At 47.0% G+C, this 19,819-nt stretch overlaps 1 protein-coding gene across 4 annotated transcripts in view; it reads right to left on the reverse strand.

Annotated features, from left to right (window-relative positions):
• Positions 1-19,819, reverse strand: part of dachd (dachshund d) — a 96,545-nt gene that overhangs the window by 27,191 nt on the left and 49,535 nt on the right. For 2 of the 4 annotated variants that reach the window (XM_084689323.1, XM_084689325.1), the window contains exons 2-3: positions 18,771-18,886; positions 11,781-11,960 (exon numbers count right to left, since the gene is read on the reverse strand). In XM_084689323.1, the coding sequence (XP_084545449.1) occupies positions 11,781-11,960; positions 18,771-18,886 (296 nt within the window). The remainder of the gene's footprint in view (positions 1-11,780; positions 11,961-18,770; positions 18,887-19,819) is intronic. The other 2 variants (XM_084689324.1, XM_084689326.1) reach the window with 1 other exon arrangement.

Consider the following 19,819-nt stretch of genomic DNA (forward strand, 5'->3'; position numbering starts at 1 on the left):
CAAACAGCTAAGCTATTATGTTGCTCAGAGCTTGGGATAAGTTCACGCCTGAATAAGCAAAGATCCGAATCAGAGGATGAATTGAATGAATTAAAAACAGCCTTTGGTAAAAGCGTGATTAAAAAAAGGTGTTGCATCAGACGCGCGAATGGAAAAACACACAGTATGTAAGCTACAGATCAAATACTCAATTTTTCCGAGAAATTCCTGGGAAATCACTTGATGAATGGCTTAAAATGATTAAAACGAGGGCAGTAATTGCAACCTTTTTGGATGACTAAAATGATTGAGTCATTAACCCGCAGCAATCTGTGCTATCGTTAATCCTGACTGTTGTAACAGCAGGTCTGATCCAGCCAGCCTCTCCATCCATCTAACGGCCCTTCACACTCGCCTTCCTCTGGGTCTGGAAGGGAGGATGAGAATCACAGCTGAAACTACAGTGTGTTTGTGTGTTCGAGAGAGAGAGACAGAGATAGGGAGAGAGAGAGGAGTGTAAATCCCAGCCTTCAAAAGAGAAGTGCGCGCAGACCTATTCAGCTCGCGACAAGCACCGACTCTTCTAGCCTGGCCCTGGGTAGATTTCCCCTGACAAAAATTAAACCAGCTTCTACTTGGCACTTTATTATCTCCTCAGCTGAATGATTTATTGTTTGTGGAGCGAAAGAGGGAAAGAGAGGGGGAAGATTACATTTCCAGCCAAAGCTCTGGCCTGATCTCGTTTTTTACTCCCTCTGTCCAGGAAAAAAGCCGCCTGACAAACAGTAATGTCAGCTGTAATTGATCTGGGGTCGGCGGCTGGGCTCGCGGTAAAAGCGCACTATTTAAGCGACAATCGGCCCTGGGCTCCTCAGACGCTGGCTAATGAAGCTGTCTGTCTGGGCTATTTACCTTTCCTTAAATGGAGGAGGAGAGATGTACTGTTGGAGACAGCAGCAGCCGGGAGAAGAGGATGTGGCGCTCCCGCTTTGCCAAAATGGGAGTTGACGACGACGGAGCAATGTAGGCCTATAATTGGTTGTCGCCACTGTCTTAGAGGCAGCCAAATCAGAGCATTCTCCGCTAATGAAATGCCTTGTTTCAAGCCTATCCGTCTTTGTTTTGGAGGCTCCAGGCGTTGGAACAATGCAGTGGTAAACGTCAAACAAACACATTCTCTGGTCAGTGCTTTGATTGATTTGTTCGACGCTAACCCTTTGGCTTTCCTCACGGTTGAGAGATGCACATTCTCCAGTCTGTCCCAACCACCGATGCCATCGCTAAGCGTTCAACTTTAGGGCAGAAGCCTCAGTGACTTCCTGTACTGCGATAGGCTGCTTTCGGGTACAAAAAACATCTAAGCTATTCTTGTAATTGCCCTTGTAAAAAATGCCCCATGTCGCTTCAGTGTATTTCTGAGATAAAGGTGAGACTGTGAGTCCACACATATGGCCTTAAAGAAAAGCTTTGTTGTGGTCACATTAAAGATTTGTAACCCAAATCCCCATAGGAAATGAAGGTCTCATGAACTAGAGTCTCTCAGACTGTGGGACTTTTAGTAGTCTCCCCCCAGCACTCATGTACCATCCATCTTTACTGTAGGTACTAATCTCCTCAGAGCTCCACAACACTGCTTAAAGAGGACCGGAGCCTCATAAAACTCGGGCCAAAAGTAAAAGAAAGCTGCCTGGTTCAGAGGGCATTTTGAGTCATACAAACATAACGTCTGGCAATATGGTGCTAAAGACTAGTGTTTTTTTCCCCCTACACAAACACCCCCCCCCCCCCCCCCACACACACACACACACACGCATGCACACACAGACCGAGATGGCAAGCCTAGTCAAGGCTGGTGAGCCCTGTTCCTCATTAAAGGGGGGGTGGGGGGGTTATTCTTTGATGTAGCCACCCACGGCCCCTCAGTGTCATTGAGTGAAACTTTAAAGCCCTTTGGGTGTTTACACCATTACTGTTGATAATAAAAGACAACATCTTGGCTTTGTTAAATACCTGACATCTCCACTATGAGCTCAAACACACAAGTACCCACACACACACACGCATACAAACAGACACATAAAGCAGCGAACCTGCCTCCACTAACAGGGAGATCTAAACACACAAACATGTGCAAACGCACCCTGACACCATCATGCACAATCCTGCATATCTTCAGAACATGTGTAAGTAATGACACATACACACAGCAAACACATACAGCACACAAACAATCAGACACACACACACACAGACACACACAAGCCGGTGTACCACATACCTCACCCAACACAGATGCAAACAATATGGGAGATCATTTCAAAGCCACAGCGGAATGGCTACATCAGGAGCACATTTGGACCAACAACCAGAGAGTGTGCGTGAGTGTTCATTACACCTTGATGAAGAGGTGCATATTCTCTCCTCCCCATAAGGTCGGTAGAGAGGACGTTTTAGCATGCGTCATGTCATGCTGGAGAGAAGGAAGGACAAGAAACATGTTTGGGTTGATGGGGTAAGATAATGGAGGTGCTCTAGCACCACACCCTACTATACTGGAACATGTGGAAGGCATTAAAAGGCAACAGACAGCCTTGTTTGTCCTGTAAGTACATCAAATCTCAGACAGCCGCCTGCACCAGCTGATTCCAATCCACGGCTCCGCTGCAACAGACTGTGAGATGGAAATAGAGGGCCATATCTGCTCCCTGTCTGGAATGAATTCAGAGGATGAAGAATAATTCTGAAATTAAGTGTGTGCAAGAAGTAATGGAATTAGTAGCTGTGTGTGTATATATATATATATATATATATATATATATATATATATATATATATATATATATATATATATATATATATATATATATATATTGAAGTTATAAACATCTTAACAAGAGTTCTATATAATGACTTAGAATTAGAGTTGATCTTCTGATCTCGGCTGCAACACAAAGATATGTGTTGCTTCTCTGTTAATATTTCACACAGAACATTATGTTCAAATCTTTTTTTTGTCTTTCACTCCAAGATTTGTAAACAAATAAGCTTGTAATTCAACCATATGCCTCCATATGGCCAACCATATTATGGAAAATGACCTCTAGTGAGTCAAGCCAGCATATGTGTCTGGCAACATATAAAGCAGTGAAGGCATCTGTGTGTGCAGTGTGTGTGTGTGTGTGTGTGGTTAACATGATCATCCACATGGCAGAGGGTAGGCATGGTCAGGAGAGCCAAGCCTTCAGGACATATTACATCTCTAATCTGGGTCGGAACCGGATTCACTTTACATTTGTCCCTGATCACTCTCAATCAAAACAGTCTACAGTCCACACACACACACACACACACACACAAGCCCACACGCACACACACACACACACAAGCCCACATGCACATTCACATAGACCGTCCACTGTGCATGGACATGCCCACACACATGGAAAAAGGCCCAACATTCGCGCACCACAAGCAAACATACACATAAAACACACCACACACACATATCAATAATAATAAAGTCAGCCAAGGCAGTGAGCGGGGGGAAGAGGAGAGGGAAGCAGAGGAGAGACACCGCTAGCAGCTGCTACTACTGAGGGTGCAATATATTCAGGGCCAATCAATATAGCTCCTGCAGCCAGTGACACCCAGGCAGACAGACGAATCATTTCCATCTGATACTTAGCAAAAGCTCCCCCTTTTAAAAAGATTGCTTTCAGTCAATGGCAACCAGTTGTCATTTGACTCAGGCCCCTGAAATGAAATATATTGACTCGCGTTATCAATCATGACCACTCTACCGTCACAGGGTCTTCCGAAGGGGAGATCGTTTTGCATTTTGTCCTGGGATCATCTGTTGTAATTACTAAATTAGCATCACTGTGTCCTGTCTGTTCCTCTCTCTCTCCATGCCCAGCTAGTCCTACGCGAGAGGGAATTGCTATCACAGCATAGATCGATGCTAATGCTAACAAAGCTAGTAATTTACTGTACAAAGGCAAACACACTCAGAACTATTAATCAATGTCTCATATCAATTGGTTTAAATGTTGAAGGACGAAATCCACAGGATAACATAAGCGTCATTTCTTTTCATATTCTGTTGGCAACATTCTTAATAGCGTATTCAATGAAAATACCGTCCTTTGTCTGGTTATTCCGAGTTCTGAAGGACACCCGGGGATAGTCAAATTCTGTTAACATTGTTTGAACTTCGTCTCTCTTTATGTTGGTCCCAAAGGGAAGAATGTGAGATTGTGAAGAAGTCTGCTAAGAATGAATGCTGCAAAACAGGCTAGATGCCCAACCAGGATATAGGAGTATTTTTTATTATTTTATCGTATTGATACTTTCCACCAAATAAACAATTTATAAAATACAAATCTACAACACCTGATGTAATAAATAGTTATTTCTTATCTATCCACACTTAGTTTGACTATATTCATCTCATTATAAAGCATCCTCTCTCACAGTGGGCCTTCAGCACAGATAACGAGGCCTAACAACAACAATGACTTTCCCCAATTGTGTGTGTTGTTGTGTTGTCTGTATCACCGTGCCTGCGTGCATTTCACATTCACATTGAGCCAAACCTGCAAAAACTCATCATCGCCCAAAAGGTTGAATGTCATTTATTACACATATCACATTTACACCAAGTGACATTGTCTTTTCAAATTGCCTTGATCTCCTCACTTCCAAAGGTCAGTCCCTTCTCGGGCTAAATCCAAGCTGACAGACAGCGGTGGGGAGGGGACAGCCAAACACATGCATCACCCGCTGCATCACGGCGCTCCAAATTAATCTCTGCAATTAATGGAGAACGAGGCCTAACGCTGATGAGGTCTGACAACTCAACTGGTCAGTGGGTGTTTTTTCCTTTTTATATAGCTCAGCCCCGGCTACTGAGAAGTAACCGCATGAGACAGTCAAACAAATATTTGCATGACATGTGGTTTGTTTAGTGTACGTGCCCCCCCCCCTTTAACTTGTTTCCTCTCTCTCTTTCTCTCTCTCTCTCTCTCTCTCTCTCTCTCTCTCTCTCTCTCTCTCTCTCTCTCTCTCCCCCCTCTCTCTCTCTTTCTCTCTCTCCCCACCTTTCTCTCCCCCCTTTCTCTCCCCCCTTCTCTCTCTCTCTCTCTCTCTCTCCCTCCCCCTCTCTCTCTCTCTCCCCCCCCCTCTCTCTCTCTCTCTCTCTCCCCCTCTCTCTCTTTCTCTCTCAACCCCTCCCCTCTCTCTGCTCTACTAATAAAGCCAAAACAGTGCTGCCACTCAAAGATGACAACACTTGATACGGATCATTACGGAAATAATGTTGAATCAATTCCCCCCCTTGTTATTGTAATCTATTTCTGCCGTTGTCTGCATTTGTGAGGGCACTTTTTTTTTCTCCCAATCATGCATATTCAGATTTTAACGTTGATGTTTAACAGCCAACGCAGCCGGAATTAAAAACCAGGACATTGCGTTTGACTTCATTAAAAAACAAGAAATGATTATCAAGTTTATCTTTGAAACGTCTATTAAAACGCTTGTGACTCTTTGCACTTCGTCTGTCACCTGGGTCCCCTGAGCACTGCACACTAATAGAGATGGTGAAGACTTACTCCCAGGGGGGAGGGAGAGAAAGGGAGGGGAGAGAGGGAGAGGGGGAGAGAGTATGGAAAAGGAAGGGAGAGAGGACGGAAGACAGGAAGAGAGAGATGGAGGGAGGGGGTGAGAGAGGGGAAGAGAGAGTATAGGAGAGGAGAGAGAGAGGACGGGAGAGAGAGATAGAGGGAGGGAGCGAGGGGGTGAGAGAGAAAGGGAGTGAGGTAGAGAGGAGTGGGGATGAGGGAGGAACACAAAAAAGTTTAAGGTTACACAGACAGACAGGCAGGCTATGCATAACACTTCTGGTTTTCCAGCCTCATCTGTCTATCTCACTTACTGCCCATGCGGTCCCTTGGTCTCTCTCTCATACAGGATCTGATTAGCGGGATTGTCATCCCAGCTATCCTCCAAAACAATGCCAGACACAGCCTGACAAAGATGGCCGACGGACGCACGACGCTGACATTCCTTTGGCACATGCAGCCCTCAGTTCTGGATTGTGCTATGAGTTACCCTGGTTGAGGAGACGACAGAGTCGTGGATGGTAGTGATATTAACTTTGTGATATTAACTCTTGCTTGAGGGCATCTCCCAGCTAGAGCGGCAGGAAGTAGACCCCCCTCCCTTTCCCCCTTCCCCCCTCACGTCTGGCCCACATTCAGACAAGCATGCTAGGCCACCAGTGCTCGCCGAGTACCCGGACTATAGTCTGCGCTAGCCTCCGAGGCTAGGCTAAGCTCTGTATGATCTGGGCTGGATGGAGCTGCGATCCAGAGGGCTTTATTATTAGCCGTGACATACACAGACTAATTCAAACGCGGCAGTGGAGCTGCTAGGACAGCTGGCACAGAGAGTGTGACCAAAGAGATCCCTATCAAAGAGCAAGAGGCACTGTGTACATGCCTCTTGTGTCTATGTGCCCTTGTGCGTGTGTGTGTGTGTGTGTGTGTGCATTTCTGTGTCTGTGTGTTAGCGAATGTCCGTGCATGTGTGTGTGTGTATCACTTGTGCATGTGTGTCTTCTTATGTGCCTGTGTCCATATGCATATAAGTGTATGCAAGAGTTTGTGTGTGTGTGTGTGTGTGTGTGTGTAGGTGCGAGTGCGTGGGTGTACCTGCATTTCTATCATCTATCATTGGGTCCCGGTTTCCTCGGTGACCAGCCATGTACAGTATTGCAGACATCACACTGTGCAACAGTTACAGTCATTCAACACACCACGACTCCTAAACACACAGCAGCAAGCAGAGGCTGTAGCATGTTTAGGCCTTCCTTCTAAGGGCATAGCATGATTAAAGCAGCGGCCGAGCATGTACTGTTCGAGGTACGGCAGAACAAAGAGATATCCTGCAGAGCTGTAAACACTACACAACTAACACATGTTCTCCAGACAGATGCTCTCAGCTCGTTACCCAGGCCCTGCAACGTGACCAGCCACCACCACCTACAGAGACATATCCTGTGCATTGATCTCACTCTGTCACAGGCTAACTCTCTCCTTGTAGCCTTGCTCTTCCTACTGTTGGAAGCCCGTGCAAACTGAAACGACAACAAGTTTCACCGCACCCCTTTAAAATGAATACACCCTGAATAATTAAAGAGGGCTTTTAAAGGTTTGTTATCTGTGGGACCGCGAAAAACGCACAACCACTGATGGGGAGAAAATATGGTTTTAACAAGTCGATAATGGCGAGAGGAACATGGATGGCTTAATCAATGCTGGCCGCTCCGTTTGCAAACAAGGACCTGAATTATAACGCCGATAATTGATTTCCTTCCAGATCTTTCTTCAGGTTTTTTTTCCCGTTCTCTTTCCGTCCTCCACGTGATGTCATCGTTTATTGATTCCTTCCCACCAGTGAGGGATGATGGGAAGTTTCTAGAGTTTGTTTTCGCCTGTGACTTTTGCTCCACCACCCCCCCCCCCCACACACACACACACACACACCCTCCATTTGAAATTTGCAAGCTGTACCAGCAGCTTAACCAAAAAGGATTAAGTCCCATACCCAACTGAGAACACAGATAATGCTCTGTAATTGGTAAAAAATGAAGATGAATGGGACAGCCAGATAAGGACCAATTAGCTGCTGGGAGCGTACAGCTGTGGTCTCCTCGCACGTCTCTCTCAGGGGCCGAAGCCCCCTCTTCCCTTCTCTCTAACTCTCTCTCTCTTTCTCTCACTCACACAAACAAACACACACGCTCTCCCTATTTTCTCTCTGTTTTCTTCTCTCTCGCTCTCTGTCCTTATTTCTCTCTCTTTTCCGCACGCACTCGGTCCCACGCACGTCCTAGACGTCGCAGGTCCAAAGTAACCCCTCTCAGGCTCACCCTGCTACACAGGCTCCCCTCACTCAACTGGGGCTGGGAGAGGCTACTACAAGGGGCAGAAGTTTGTGAAAAGTTAGCGGTGGGGCTGTACACGAGTACACTAGGAAAGATGAGCCAGAGCTTCCTAGGAAGGGCAGTGGGTTGTGTTTTGGAGTTTGTCAGAGAGTCCATGTTTACCGGGATGGGGGATAGGTAAGTGAATAGGAGGCTTTCTTGTCGTGGCCGCATCGTGGCATCATCTGTCTGAAGACGGCGGGAATTCCCATATCTAATTACAGACAGGATTTAAGGTCCATTAGTGTTGCCGTGGTGAGGGGGTCTTATGGGTGGTGGCCAGCGAGGGAGGAGGGGAAGGGGGGGTCGGAGGAGGGGAAAAAGAGAAGGGGGGGAGGGCGGATGTCAGAGGGAGAAAAAAAAAGAAAAGAAGGTGACAGAGAGAGATAGATAACAAAACACACACAAAAGAGACAAAAGAGAGAGACACAGAAAAAGACAGAGGGATCTGGAGATGGGTCTTATACACCCACCCACACACAAGCACACACATACACACCCCTCCTCCTTGCTCAAGGTCTAAAACACTTCTTTGTTTCCCTCCTCTCCCTTTCCGAAAAAAAAAAAAAAAAGCAATTCCTTCTCTTGAAATTGGCAGGTGTTTGTTAGTGGGCAGCGGACAATATTTTCTCTCCCAGTAATGAAGGTTGTGTCTGGGGTCAGTGCTCAGGGAGGGAATGGCTGGCTGGTTATCCCCCTCAAGGCCTTGTGCCACACGTGCTATGCTCACTCTGTGATCTGTAATTGTGGCATTTCCTGAGAGGCACAGGAACAATCCGCATTGTATAAAGAGAGGGCTCTCTCACTCTCTCCCCGCTCTTGAAGAGAGGGTCATGGAGAATCAAAGAGAGAGAAAGACAGAGGGGGGGGGGAGAGAGAGAGAGAGAGAGACTAACTAAGGTTGAGGCCTTCGTTCTCAAATCTTTTCCTCTGTTTGTTTCCATCTTCCCCCTTTTGCTCTCTCTCGCATTCTCTCGCTCCTCACCTCTATCCTTCTCTCTCTCGGTCTCTGACAGGATGTCTGCTTATTTTGGCTGGCGGTTTGAACTGGCTGTTTTTCCTTGATAATTAATAACACCGATGCAAACAGGAAGTGCTAATTGTGATGAATATTTCATGCGGGCGGGGGGCATGGGAGGGGGAGAGAAACATTAGCCAGTTCAGTTTACGTCAACACAAACACAACAGAGAGCAATCCAACTCCACTACAAGAACAGAGTGTCCTTCACTGCTTGCCTCTGGCACAATATGCCCCAAGCAGCCCACAATGCTAGCTCTACTTCACAGGAGAGGAGGAGGAGGAGGAGGGGGGGGGGGTTAAGCACCTGTGTGGTAGGTTACTCAACACAGCTGAGTTTCCACACGGGTTTTTCGGGCCAATTCACTTGGATGTGGTCGCTTGAACGTACTACACTGTTTTGTTGTATCAAATGTTAGTGTAACGCGTACAATTACACACCTCAGGACCTTTGTCATTGGGATGATAATACAATTCTTCTTCTTTTTCGTCTTACAATTTCAATGTGTGTTACTCCCTGGTCAGCTTGTTCAGACTAGTATAACTACCCCCATGTATTAATGTAATCATTCTGTATTATATAGTTATGAGGTGTTGAATCCTTCTCCAACTCCTTCTTCTCTTTCACCACCGTCTTCTTTTCATTTCAGTGCATAGTCATGCCATGCTCATGAGCTTCCCAGCATTGTCACCAGCAGCAGCAGTGAGTCTGGCCCTAACAAGGCTGTGGCCCGACACAGTTCTCCAGCTGCACAGTCATGGTTATATCTGTCAACCACTTAAAAGGCCTGCATTCCACAGGCAGGGAGCATGACACACCAGGAAAGACTGTAACTCCTGTCACACCACGGAACGTACAAAAAAATATATATATAATATATATATATATATATATATATATATATATATATATATATATATATATATATATATATATATATATAAAATGGCGATTGTAAATTGCAATAAATGGTTGTATTCCGTCTCGTCTGAACACACTAACCAGGGAAGGATAATGAGAAAAAAGAAGACAAACAAGAAGAAGAGCAACCATTTAAATTCCCCACGAATGTCGCATTCTGTCCTAAACGACCAGAGAGGGACGAGTGGAGAAGAGTAGCCTGATAGGGTGCGTTAAACGGAGAAGAGAAGGCGGCTCCCTGCTGTGTTCTGTGGGCTCGGCTGAGGGGACGGGACAGGAGAGGACAGCAGGCCATATATCTCAAGCATATTATCAGGATGACTCTGTGGCCACCCTGTCACAGGAGAGTGCTTGATATAAACAAGAGATTGCTGCGACACCCGGTAATCAATATTAGGATGGCTTCAGTACCAAACATCATTTGTCTCCGAGACCATTCCTTTGACCAAACGAAGCATTCATTCAAATCATAAATCTGGGCTGATTTAAATGCGCGGAGGGGGAGCGAGAGAGATGGCGAGGGAAGGAGAGAGAGAGAGAGAGAGAGAAAGAGAGAGGAGACAGCGAGCGAGGTCCCCTGTCTTCTGCCTGCCTCTGCCCCTAATGATTTATTTTCGACATTTCTGCGAGCGAGAGATTTGTCCATAGGCAGTGACAGGTCACCTTCAAACGCCACTGGCAGACTGTTCATCACCATGCAGACGAGCATCTCATCGCGGCGAGTAAATATTAAAGGAAAAGAATCCAATTGATTGTGGATGGGGAAGAGAGGCGTCTCCGCCATATATTTCACTCAGGGAGCTAATGCTGCGCTGCAACACAGACCATCCAGAATTATGATTCTTCAGGGAGCCTGGCTGTGTGGCTGTGTGGCTGGCTGTGTGGCTGGCTGGCTGTGCCCGGGCTCAAGGTTACAATTTAAATTGTAAAAAGATAAAACCGTTTCTTATTAGCTCCATCGCCATATAGCCTTGCCGTTCGCATTCACATTTATCTTTATTTCTGTGACCTCGTAGACATGTTTCTTTTCTTTTTTTATTCCCTCTCTCTCTCTCTCTCTCTCTCTCTCTCTCTCCCTCTCTTTCTCCCTCTTTCACTCTCTCTGTTCTTTGGATGGGATGACCTCAAGGTTTCATGCACTCCACTATGACCATTGAGGTTAGAAACCCGTCCCAGCCTATTGTACGGTGTCAAGTACGTTATTCTGTCTGAACCATGTTCACAGTCAAGCAACTTAGTATAGTATGTGAATCAAAACCACAATTTAGCAATCAAAGCTTTGGGGGGGATTACATTGCTTTTATAATTCGTAATAGGCTCATGATTCAACACTATATTATCGTTCTCCACAATACGCTAAGTGGCTCTGTGTGATATTACCCCAAATCCTCTCTGTATTTCAGGGCTAATAATTAATTGAAATGGCACATAGTGAAAAACCAATGCAATTAAATTAAAAGGGCTGAGTTAACAGCTGTGAGCTTTGGGAAACTGTGATCAGGATTTCACTTTTTTTATTCTGGAAGTAAGAACGATGCTCTTTGCCTTTTGATGATGAAGGAGGTTTTTTAAGCTGCGCCAGAGAACGTGTACACTTACCTGGTGGTTGGCCGGGCCGTACCTTTGTTGGTGAACTGCTAGCTAGTTAGCCTGACAAAATCGTTGGTTCAAAACCAGCTGTATGGATTGTGAAATGACAGTGCATCGACGATGCACGTCGTCTTCCAGACATTGCGTGTGGGCGTGTCTGTGCGTGTTCCTCTCTGTTGCACACGCGGTCTCTCTGCACACCTCCTCTGTGTCCTTGTAGTGTTTTGTGTGCGTATGCGATTGCGTGCGCAGTACTCATGCGCACGTGTGTGTGTGTGTGTATTTACATGAGCGTGTGCGAAGGGCTCCCTCACCGACGCTGGAGCTCAGGTCTCCATTCTCGCCATCGACCCCATGCTGGTTGGCGTTGCCGTGGTAACTGCTCATCACCTCCAGCTTGATCTTCTTCACCTTCATGGCCTCCGCGATGGCGGCATTGGCAGCGGCGGCCGCAGCGGCGGTCAGGCCTGGAGAGAACGAACAGGCCCAACACGAATAAAAATCGGAACCAAGGACGACATTTTGGTTTAGACTGAAGGACAGGAGTTTTGAAGATGATGTGTTTTTCTATTGTTTTGTTTTGGGAGGGGGGTGAACACAGAACACAACTAGTGTTACATATAGACGTGCTTCACCTGGAAAAGACTACGACTTCAGACTGTTCCTTCAGGTTGTTGGAACTTCAGTTCCAATTTTTGTAATTCTGTTTGCTTTTGATTTAAATTAACATTACAAATGTAAAGAAATACAGTTTTTTTCATGGATTTTGGACAAACCCTTTTAACATCATGTATTTTTGTATCTAAATATATATATATATATATCAGGATTTCCCGCAGAAAATGTGTTAGTTAAGGTGGTAGTGTGTGGGGGGGGGCTAGTTTGTGTGATAGACTAATGCGTTCTGCAGAGAAACGAGACTGGCGTTGGTCACAGTTTGGAATGGAAGGAAGAAAACAGGACAATGGCGGACATTGCTATAAAAAATATATATATATATCATTTATTTTGTTGACAAGGTAGTTAAGGCGGCAGGCATGTGTTGCTAAGGCGGCCGCCTTAACTGAAAAGTGTTACTGGAAACTCTGTATATCTACCTACGTGTGGGTAAGTTTGAAAAAAGCCAAAGCGGCATGGCACTTCATCGCTTACTTCAACGAGACAATACGATGTGTAACCTGCCACACAGACTGAATAATGATCAACATTACTATTCAAAATCTCTATGGATACACAGTGCCTCTCATAGTGGCACAGCTCTTCAGCCTTTCAGGTTTACAAGCAGCTAGTTGTGTGTGTGTGTTGGGGAAGGGAGGGGGTGTCATCATAAAGGAACTAACAAAGGGTTCAATGTTCCTTTTAGCACTTTTGAGTTATGGCAAATACAGTTCAGCCTTGAGAAGGTGTCATATTTCTAAAACATAACTGGTGTATGGTGGAATTTCTGGGCAATGCCGCAATGAGTCAATGGGTTTGTGTTATTGACCTCTATTTGTTTTGTTCCCCTCACAAACACGGACGTTGTGTTCGGATGTTAGCCGTTGGATTCCATCAAGCTTAAACAAAGCAGGTTCCTGAGGGGGAGGCATGCGTGTTCCCTCCCCCAGTGAGGTCATCCAGGACCTGAGAGGGTAGATGCTGCTTCAAATCCTCCACAGTCGACGGAAACTAATCCTGCCAGAGAGGTGACCTCATGTGGACGACGACTGGGCCTTCGTGAACAGATCTTGGTTCTCCATTAGCCGTTGTTAGCGCTGAGATAACCAGTGTTTGTCATAACTAGGTGTATAGATTGCGCGAGTGCAAAGATCACTTATTAAAAAAAATGAGCCCAAGCAGAATTGTTCCCTTATTGTCACTGGACTGACTGAACTAACAAAAGCGTACTCAAAGTAATATGTTTTCAGTCAATGAGCCAGGCTGTGTTTGTCTCTTAGGCCCAGCGAGCAATGGTACAATGGAACCATTGATTACGACGGTAAACATTCAGTACAGCCCATGACTGACCATGAGTGATACTCTGTTTCGTGTTGGCTAATGGCAGCGGCATTGCAGGTGCGTATCATCGCCACTCTGTTCCACGACAGAGACACGGCCGCAGAAATGATTAGCCCCGCGTCTGAAGGGAGACGCAAGGAGACCTGAACATGTGGCTCGAATACACTTTACAGACACACGCACGCGCACACACACTTACCCCAGCTGAAAGGCAGATGGCGCGAGCCACTCGGAGCCGTACTGACATGGCGGTGCATATCATTTAAAGCCTTGTTTGCATCCGGAAATACATCAAGACCATATTGATGCACGCTATACAACATGTCCGAGAGGGCTCTCTCGTTTGCAGCGAGGCCCTGGCCCGCTATTGCATATGCATGGGGGGGGGGGGGCGTGTGTGTGAGGGGGGGGGGGGAGTGGTGCCCACATAATGAATGTGGCCTCTGCCCGTCGTGAAGGTCAGTTCTCGTTTGCGTGTAACGGAGCGGGAGAGTCCACCGTTGTCCCAAATGAGACGTATGCAGAACAGAATGCAGAGTAAATATTGAAATCACCAACAGAAGGGGGAGGGGGAGGGGGGGGGGGAGAGGAGGTTGCTGTTCTGCACGGCTCAAAGTCAGGGTGGCACGCCGAGAGGCGTTTCGTGTGGACGTGTGGACGTACACTTCAACTGCCGGTGGTGTTTGTTTGGTCACATGTCGGCGAGGGAGGGAAGAAAAAAAAAGTCAAACGTATGGGAAGAACGAAGGAACAGGAGCGGCGCACGTCCGCAAACACGCGGCGGCCCAAGAAAATCTGTCCGTTCGCAACACAGGACACCACCCCATCTCCGACTAAAGACACAGCCGCCGCCTCTCAACGCGCCGCGCCCCTCTACCGTCGGTGTAGCAGGGCCGCGTCAGGAAGCCGGCACGCAGGCCAGCACGTTTATTAAGCTCCTGGACGACGACTCGACACCCACAAGATCCTGACCCCACTCAATGCTCATCTGCATTCATTACTATGCAAACACAACAGTCCTGCTTCAGTCCTGTCCTCCAATGTCACCTCTGTAGGCACACAGTGGTGTCTGTCTCTCTGCTCTCACAAGCAGGTAGGCACACAGACAGGCAGACACACAGGCAGACAGACAGGCGGACAGACAGGCAGACAGACAGGCAGACACGCAGGCAGACAGACAGGCAGACACACAGGCAGACAAACAGGCAGACAGACAGGCAGACACACAGGCAGACAGACAGGCAGACACACAGGCAGACGGACCGACAAGACACAGACAGGTTGGCTCACAGGGACCAGACGGACAAACTGTCCGACAGACAGACAGTCCGACCGAATAGTCTTGCAGAGAGTCTTCAAACAAACACACACAGCACATCTCGGGTTCAAGTGTGAGTGTGTGTCGGTGGGGGGGGGGGCGTTTAGGTACACCCGTTGGAGATCGACGGAAAGAGAGGGAGATGGGAGCGTTTAGCCCGACCAAACAGAGAATAGTCAAGGCTGGGTCAAATGAGGGGGGGGTGGGGGACAGGGGAGCAGCAAATAGCAGAGACGAGGTCTGACGGTAGCCCTCGGAGCAGCTGTCATATGAAATAATAATGAAGGATCTATTAATATGCAAAGGAAGCAGCGGCAGACTGGCTTAACGCTGTCATGCCTCCGCATATTGTCAGGATCTTCATCATTAATTAACATGCGAGCTGCCCCATACCTGCGCCAATGTCAGAACATTCCTTGCGCCCGCGCCCAAACGAACGTGCTCTCTCCGATAGCTAGCTGGCGCCATTCAATTCCAATCAGATTCACTTCATATCGGCACAGAGAAGATTGACTTTGCAGCTCTCTCTCTTTCTCTTTTGAAGAGATAAAGTTACCTGGGCTTATCTGTTGTGTTACGGTTGTAAATGTACTACGATCAGTACGGAAAATACCGGAACCAGGCCGGGAGAGAGACAGTACACGTCAGCAAGTATCGCCAGCTAATTTTATGCATGGGCTGGTGTCGGCCCCGCAGTGACAAACTGGGGTTGAGGAACCGGAGCCGCTCCTAGGTGCATCGGCGCTCTTGAACTGTGCTATTCGCATCATGACAAATTTAGCATCAATTACAACGTGCGCTAACCTTATGTCAAGCGCGGGGACTGGAGTGCGCGCATGTGTGTTGGTTGTGTGTGTCTGAGAGAGAGAGAGAGAGAGAGAGAGAGAGAGAGAGAGAGAGAGAGAGAGAGAGAGGGAGAGAGAGAGAGAGAAAGAGAGAGAGCGCGAGAGAGAGATGGGGGGAAGGAGAAAACGCTAGGGAAATGACACTAAATTGCCTAGTGTTTTATAGGGGATATATATTGTACTGCTATATCCACACACACACACACACACACACAGGCAAACACTCACACAAACACGCTTCCACGCGCACAGACACATAGTCATCCCGCAGTCCGACACCATTACATGATCACATGGTTCTCATGGTCTTTCGCAGTGTGTGCTTCAGTGTGTACTCTCTGGGTAACGTGCAGGTGACATCCGCCTGCCTGAGGGGGAAGGCTGCAGGGCTGTGCTACTGAGCAGAGTGCATGGCGCACCCAGACCCTGGCCCTAACTAAGTTATCCAGATGCTGCTGTTTAAGCAGCGTCCAGAGCCGAGGAGGGCGGAGGGTGTGTCATCTCACCAGGTGTCACTCTGCAGCATTTAATCTGATTTTAGAGAAGTGGGGGGTGGTGGGGGGTGGTGGTGGGGGTGGTGGTGGGGGGGGGGGGCAATCTCCCTGGAATGCATCAGCATCTGGACACACTCCAGAGCAACACTTTTCCGGGGGGGGGGGGGGGGGGTCACACACACACACCTACCTACATGCGTGTTGCATGTGTGGTGGCACCCAGATAGATGATTTCCATTAGAGGTAAGTCCTAACTGTGGTAGGATGTCCTTCTCGGAGTGAAACCAGAGTCAAGGGCAGAAGAAGCATGTAAACAATGTGTCGTACGTGCATGTTTGTACTGTTGCATACTGAGGAACAATAGACATAAAGTACTGTGGGACACTCTCAAACACCCTTTACTGGTTGAATAATCTCTGCGACCCGGTTCTAAGTTAGCTGTGGGGAATTAAAACAAACAAAAGCTTCCCGAAATAGAATGAATATAAACTAAGAGTGATGCTTCCTTGCATTAGTTATGGCAGTTTCTCGTCTCCCCGGGCAAGCAGGGAGATTGTGTTATTGAGCGATTCGCTGGATCTTGGTGCATGGAACCATGCAGAGAATTTTCTGCCTAATTTTGGTTAAATGGGCGTCACCTGCCTGAGACAGATGGGGGGTCTGGCCAGCCAGCAGAAACGCCAGCAGGATTTTCATTTGCAAATCCACCGTCAAGAGAGAGCGAAGACATACTGCTGTGAACACAACACCTTCTCCTCTTTGGCGGCGTAAAGTAAATGTTTGGTGTTGTTGTTTTTTTTTTTACTTCCTTGAGTTTACTGAATTTCAAAGTATTTAGCCAGCGTGCTTACAGTAGAACAGATGCAACTCTAATGTTTTTAAGGTAGTTTACCGGGGACAGACAGACAACATTGGATGTGCCTCTTTAAGATCATTTCAGGGACATCGCATTTTGAGACCAATCTATTCATGTGTTTTAACACGAAGACTGACGTTAATTAAACACTGTTAGTCATCTACTTGTCTGTGGCTTTTTGGCATTATCATATCTGTGTCACCAGTAAAACTTGGGACGGGTTTGTTCATTGTTCAGCAAATGTGTTTATTGTGTCACAGTAGCGACAAAGCAAGGCTTATCGTTAACCGGCACTTAGTGGAAAAGTCTTCCATCACACAAAGACGGCAATAGACCCAAGTTATGAGAGACACCAAAAACCTCAATTACGTTATCTCCCACCCCTGAATACCCAGACTAAATGTCAAGATCATGGACTCCCTCCGGGCTTAAAGGGGATGATATCAAAAGGCTTTTCTGTTGCTTTATGTTCCACTAAATAAAACTGGGCTTTTCTCATCTTTGTCCCTGCCTGTGTTCCTCCTGCCCTTTCAGTTCGTCGTTCCCAATAAGACAGCGATAGTGTGTGACCTCACCCACAGTCCCACAGTTCAAAGCCACAGCAGTCCGGCAGCCTCCATTGTTAAGGATGGTCCAATCTGTGTTTGCTATTGAATTTCAAACACTTCACCGACGCCTCTGCTCTCTTGCGTTCTCTCTCCCTCTCTCTCTCTCTCTCTCTCTCTCTCTCTCTCTCTCTCTCTCTCTCTCTCTCTCCCTCTCCCTCTCTATCCCTCTTTCTCTTGCTCTCAGAAACACACTCGTGCTGTTTTTTGAGAGATAGGAAAATATGTTTGTAATACACGCGCTGGAGCGTGGGCAATCTTTCAAGCAAACCTGTAGATTGTAGAAAACGGTGGCAATGAAAAGTACTGTATTTCCTTTCTTCTGTTTCTACTGGATGGTAGTTTCTGGTTGGTTAAACCTAACATGTGCAGTAGTTAAAACGAAGACTTAAGAGAACCCAACAACGGTACAATATCATTAAAGACAGGCAGAGAGCATAATATGCAAATGAGAGCATTTGCAGCCAGCGACATCAAAGCAGTCACAATGAAATCAGCCACAAATAGAACAAAAGCATTAGCTGCAATAAGACTTGCCCCTGGGCTGCATTAGGGCAACAAACGGTTGTTGTTGATTCTTGTGGCGATAAGCTTGCTTTAGCATCACCAGTGCCTATGTACATACACCAGTGGAGTGGATTTAATCGCACTAATTAGAACGCTCTCAAGGCAAAAAACGACCAAAAATAATCTGAGAAAATAAATCCACTCTCATTTATTCTCCCTGCGTGCATATCCGGAGGAGAATAGCAGGATATGTTTCTTTTTTTTTTCTTTTTTTGAAGGAGTGGAGGACGCCAGCGTCTGGTGTCTGGCGTGGTGGTTGGGTGCATGTGTCAGTTTGGTCTGGTCGCCATTTAGAGGACAAACCACGGGACGCTGGGATGCCACTGGGGAAGGGAGGAGGAGGGGGAGTGTGAAAGAGGGAAAGTGTGTGTGTGTGTGTGTGTGTGAGAAAGAGACAGAGAGATAGATAGCTAGATAGATAGCTAGATAAAGGGAGAGACAGAAACGAGACAGGGAGGTAATGACAAGAGAGGAGAGAGAAGGGTGTGAGAGAGAGAGAGACACAGAGAGAGGGAGAAACAGTGAAAGAAAGAGAGAGAGAGAGAGAGACATAGACAGACCGAGAGAGACAGAGGGAGAGAGAGACTACCGTACCTGTGGGGGGTATCATCCCCGGGGACATGAGTCCGGGGACAGAGTGGGGCATGATGTGTGGGTTCTCTGGTGAGGTCACGCTCTGGGTCCTCTTAGGGGGCCTTCCCGGTCTGGAGCTGGAGAGGAGGAATGGACAGAGGGGGAGAGACGGATGAATAGAGGGTAGGTGGGTGGGGAAACACAGAGAGTGGGGGAGGAGGTGAGGGGGGCGAGTGAGGGGAGGGGAGAACACTTTAGACCTTTCCAGAATGCAGTTCCATCGACGAAAGAGCTAACATTGGCTGTAAGTAAATAAATTCCTTTTCAAGGACAGTTGCTTTCTGCAGCTCAACATAATAGACTTCCATAACTAATTAGATTACACGGTGAATTCATTTCCTTTATTGAAGATCAACCACTTTTTAGATGCATAATTCATGCCCCGTAGCTCGTTACCTGCTCCTCTGTATTAATATCCCGGCACTATTTGAATTGCCTCGTTTGCATATGCTAAAATCTAGTGCACGCGGCCCTCGGCCCGAAATTACATGTTAACTTGTTATAATTATTGCAGTCAGGCCACTATTGATTTATGAGACTTAAAAAAAAAACCAAATATGTGTAGTTCTGGTAATGAATGATATTTTAAGGTTCTTCAGGAAATTAAAAGGCAATGGCTGCCTTAGGAAATGTTCTGCTTGCCTGATTTAATGCGTGTCTTAGCTGGAAGGTGGTGTGACAAGGGTGATTCAGACTTGTTGGACGTTTTCTGATGGGAGGACTTTTATTACTGTAAACGAGGGCCAGGGATCTAGCTGTGATAAATGAGAGTGCCAGATCGCAAGGGAGGGGGGACGGGGGGGGACGGGGGTGGTAACAGGGACAAGGATGGGGGAGCTAAGAGTGTGAGCCCCCCCCCCCCCACACACACACACCCCCAGGAGCTCTGACACGTCTTACTCATTCACATCTGACTCTTACCACCCATTTGTATCACGATCAATATCTATTTGAGCTGGCTCAGTTATGGATCTGGGGAAAAGCCTGAGGGCCTGTATTACAAAAAATCT

This window comes from Hypomesus nipponensis, chromosome 23, assembly GCF_054491055.1.
Source record: "Hypomesus nipponensis isolate SF chromosome 23, ASM5449105v1, whole genome shotgun sequence".
In the NCBI taxonomy this organism is placed as follows: domain Eukaryota; kingdom Metazoa; phylum Chordata; class Actinopteri; order Osmeriformes; family Osmeridae; genus Hypomesus; species Hypomesus nipponensis.